At 58.0% G+C, this 2694-nt stretch overlaps 1 protein-coding gene across 1 annotated transcript in view; it reads left to right on the plus strand.

Moving 5' to 3' along the window:
• Positions 1 to 2257, plus strand: part of SLC35F6 (solute carrier family 35, member F6) — an 8820-nt gene extending 6563 nt beyond the window's left edge. The window contains exons 3-6 of the mRNA XM_010002212.1: positions 28 to 199; positions 596 to 808; positions 1028 to 1138; positions 1785 to 2257. Coding sequence (XP_010000514.1) covers positions 28 to 199; positions 596 to 808; positions 1028 to 1138; positions 1785 to 2257 — 969 coding nt within the window. The remainder of the gene's footprint in view (positions 1 to 27; positions 200 to 595; positions 809 to 1027; positions 1139 to 1784) is intronic.
• The last annotated feature ends 437 nt before the right edge of the window (positions 2258 to 2694 follow it).

Raw genomic sequence — 2694 nt, forward strand, 5'->3', positions numbered from 1 at the left:
CCCCCTCAACTCTACCTTCTCCTGCAGGCTGTGGGCATGTTTCTGGGTGAATTTTCCTGCCTGGGAGTGTTTTACCTGTTAGTGTGCAGGGATAGGCGGAGGCCGGAGCCCAGCATGGCCCCATCGCAGCCCTTCAACCCACTGCTCTTCCTGCCCCCTGCCCTCTGCGACATGACGGGAACCAGCATCATGTATGTGGGTAAGTGCTGGGGACAGGGACACTGCCTCTGTCCCCCCTGTGGGAACGTGGCCATCCCTGGAGGCCGCTGTCAGGCTGCAGGAGGGACTTTTTGTAAGGGATTTAGTGACAAGATGAGGGGGAACGGTTTCAAGCTGAAAGAGGGGAGATTAAGATGGAATCTGAAGAAGAAATTCTTTGTTGTGAGGGTGGTGAGACACTGGCCCAGGTTGCCCAGAGAATCTGTGGCTGCCCCATCCCTGGAAGTGTTGAAGCCAGATTGGATGGGGCTTGGAGCAACCTGGTCTGGTGGGAGGTGTCTCTGCCCATGGCAGGGGGTTGGAACTAGATGATCTTTAAGGTTCCTTCCAACTCAAACCATTCAATTATTCCATTATCTGTTCTCTCCCCATGTAGCCTTGAACATGACAAGTGCCTCCAGCTTCCAGATGCTGCGAGGGTCTGTCATCATCTTCACTGGGCTCCTCTCCGTGGCCTTCCTGGGCCGCAAACTAGAGCTGAGCCAGTGGCTGGGCATCCTGGTCACCATTGTGGGGTTGGTGGTGGTGGGGCTGGCTGACCTGCACAGCACCCATGATCAGAAACACAAGCTCAGCGAGGTGATAACTGGTATGTGGTTGCCATTGGGGGAGGCAGGATGGTCATTGGGGGTGGGGGGAGAGGGAATAATCTCCCACAGGGCTTGTTATGGGCAATCTGGGCATGGCTCTGCTGCACTGCCCCTCTGGTGGGCTGTGTAACAGGAGCTCAGCCTCTCCTTCTTCTCCCCCTGCTCCTCTTCTCCCCCTTGTCCCCTCCATTCTCCCCCATCTCTCTCCCCACCCCCAGGTGATCTCCTCATCGTCATGGCACAGGTGGTTGTTGCCATCCAGATGGTGCTGGAGGAGAAGTTTGTCTACAAGCATGATGTGCACCCGCTGCAGGCTGTCGGCACTGAAGGTCTGTCACGACGTCTGTCACAGCATCACCGGGGGGGCAGATCCCCCAAACCCAGCCGGGGGAGGGCTACTGTGTGCAGGGGAGCAGGGGGTCACTGCAGGCTGCACAGGGGGTGCTGCTGAGGGTAGATGTGAAGTACCATGGGGCAGGAACGGGTAACAGGCAGCACCCATGTACAGGAAGGACAATGAGAGGCTGAAGCATGTCCCAAGGAGGGCAAAGGAGCTGGGGCAGGGTCTGGAGCACAAGTCTGAGGGAGCTGGGGGTGTTCAGCCTGGAGAAAAGGAGGCTGAGGGGAGACCTCGTTCTCTACGACTCCTTGAAAGGATGTTGGAGCCCAGGGAGGTGAGTCTCTTCTCCTAAGGAACAAGTGATTGGACAAAAGGAAATGGCTTCAAGTTGTGGCAGGGGAGGGTTAGATTGGATATTGGGAACAATTTCTTCCTGGCAAGGGTTGTCAGGCCCTGGCCCAGGCTGCCCAGGGCAGTGGTGGAGTCCCCATCCCTGGAGGGATTTCAAAGCCCTGTAGCTGTGGTGCTGAGGGACATGGTTTAGTGGTGGCCTTGGCAGTGCTGGGTTAAGGGTTGAACTGGGTGATTCTTGAAGGTCTTTTCCAACCAGAATGATCCTGTGATGTCCCACCCAGGTTTCTTTGGTTTTATCATCCTCGCCCTGCTGCTGGTGCCCATGTACTACATCCCAGCAGGAAGCTTCAGCGGGAATCCACGCCAGACGTTGGAAGATGCCTTGGATGCCTTCTGCCAGATCGGCCACCGTCCCCTTATTGCCCTGGCCCTGCTGGGGAACATCAGCAGCATTGCTTTCTTCAACTTCGCTGGCATCAGTGTCACCAAGGAGATCAGCGCCACCACTCGCATGGTCTTGGACAGCCTCCGGACGCTTGTCATCTGGGCTGTCAGCTTGGCCTTAGGTTGGGAGACCTTCCATGGCCTGGAGATCTTGGGTTTTGGGGTGCTGCTGGTGGGTGCTGCTCTTTACAATGGCCTGCACCGACCTCTGCTCACTCGCCTGCCCTGGGGGCACCTGGAGACCAGTGGGGGGCCTGAAGGGGAGGGTTTGCTGCATGGGGAGAGCACGGCCATCAACAGCGAGGGCTAAGCCCCGATATTAACTCCCTGGATGATCCTTCCTGCCCTCCTCGGGAGTGCTGGGAGTGACACTGGCCACCAAACTGCTGCGGTTTGCAGGAGAAACTTCTTCCTCCACCCACCCTCCCCTTCACCGTGGGGACTGCGGGAGGGGAGGGCAAGGCTGTGCCTGCCCTTCTGGGGATTATTTCCCCAGATGATCTCTTCTCCCCTCCTTCCTGATGAGAAGCTGGGAGGCAGCTGCTGGGGGGAGAATTGGAGCCTCTGCCCCTGTCCCCAAGGGGCTTAGTGGGGGTTATGGGGCTGGCCCCCCTGTTCCCTGACCTGCATCTCCCCCCCAATAAAGCACATTTGTTCTCAACTCACTCCCTGGGTGTCTGTGCTGGCTGGGGGGAGGGCCCTGGGGGAGACATGGTGGCCCAGTGGAGCGAGAAGACAATCTGGCCC

This window comes from Chaetura pelagica, unplaced genomic scaffold (genome assembly GCF_000747805.2).
Source record: "Chaetura pelagica isolate M959 unplaced genomic scaffold, ChaPel_1.0 scaffold107, whole genome shotgun sequence".
Classification (NCBI taxonomy): domain Eukaryota; kingdom Metazoa; phylum Chordata; class Aves; order Apodiformes; family Apodidae; genus Chaetura; species Chaetura pelagica.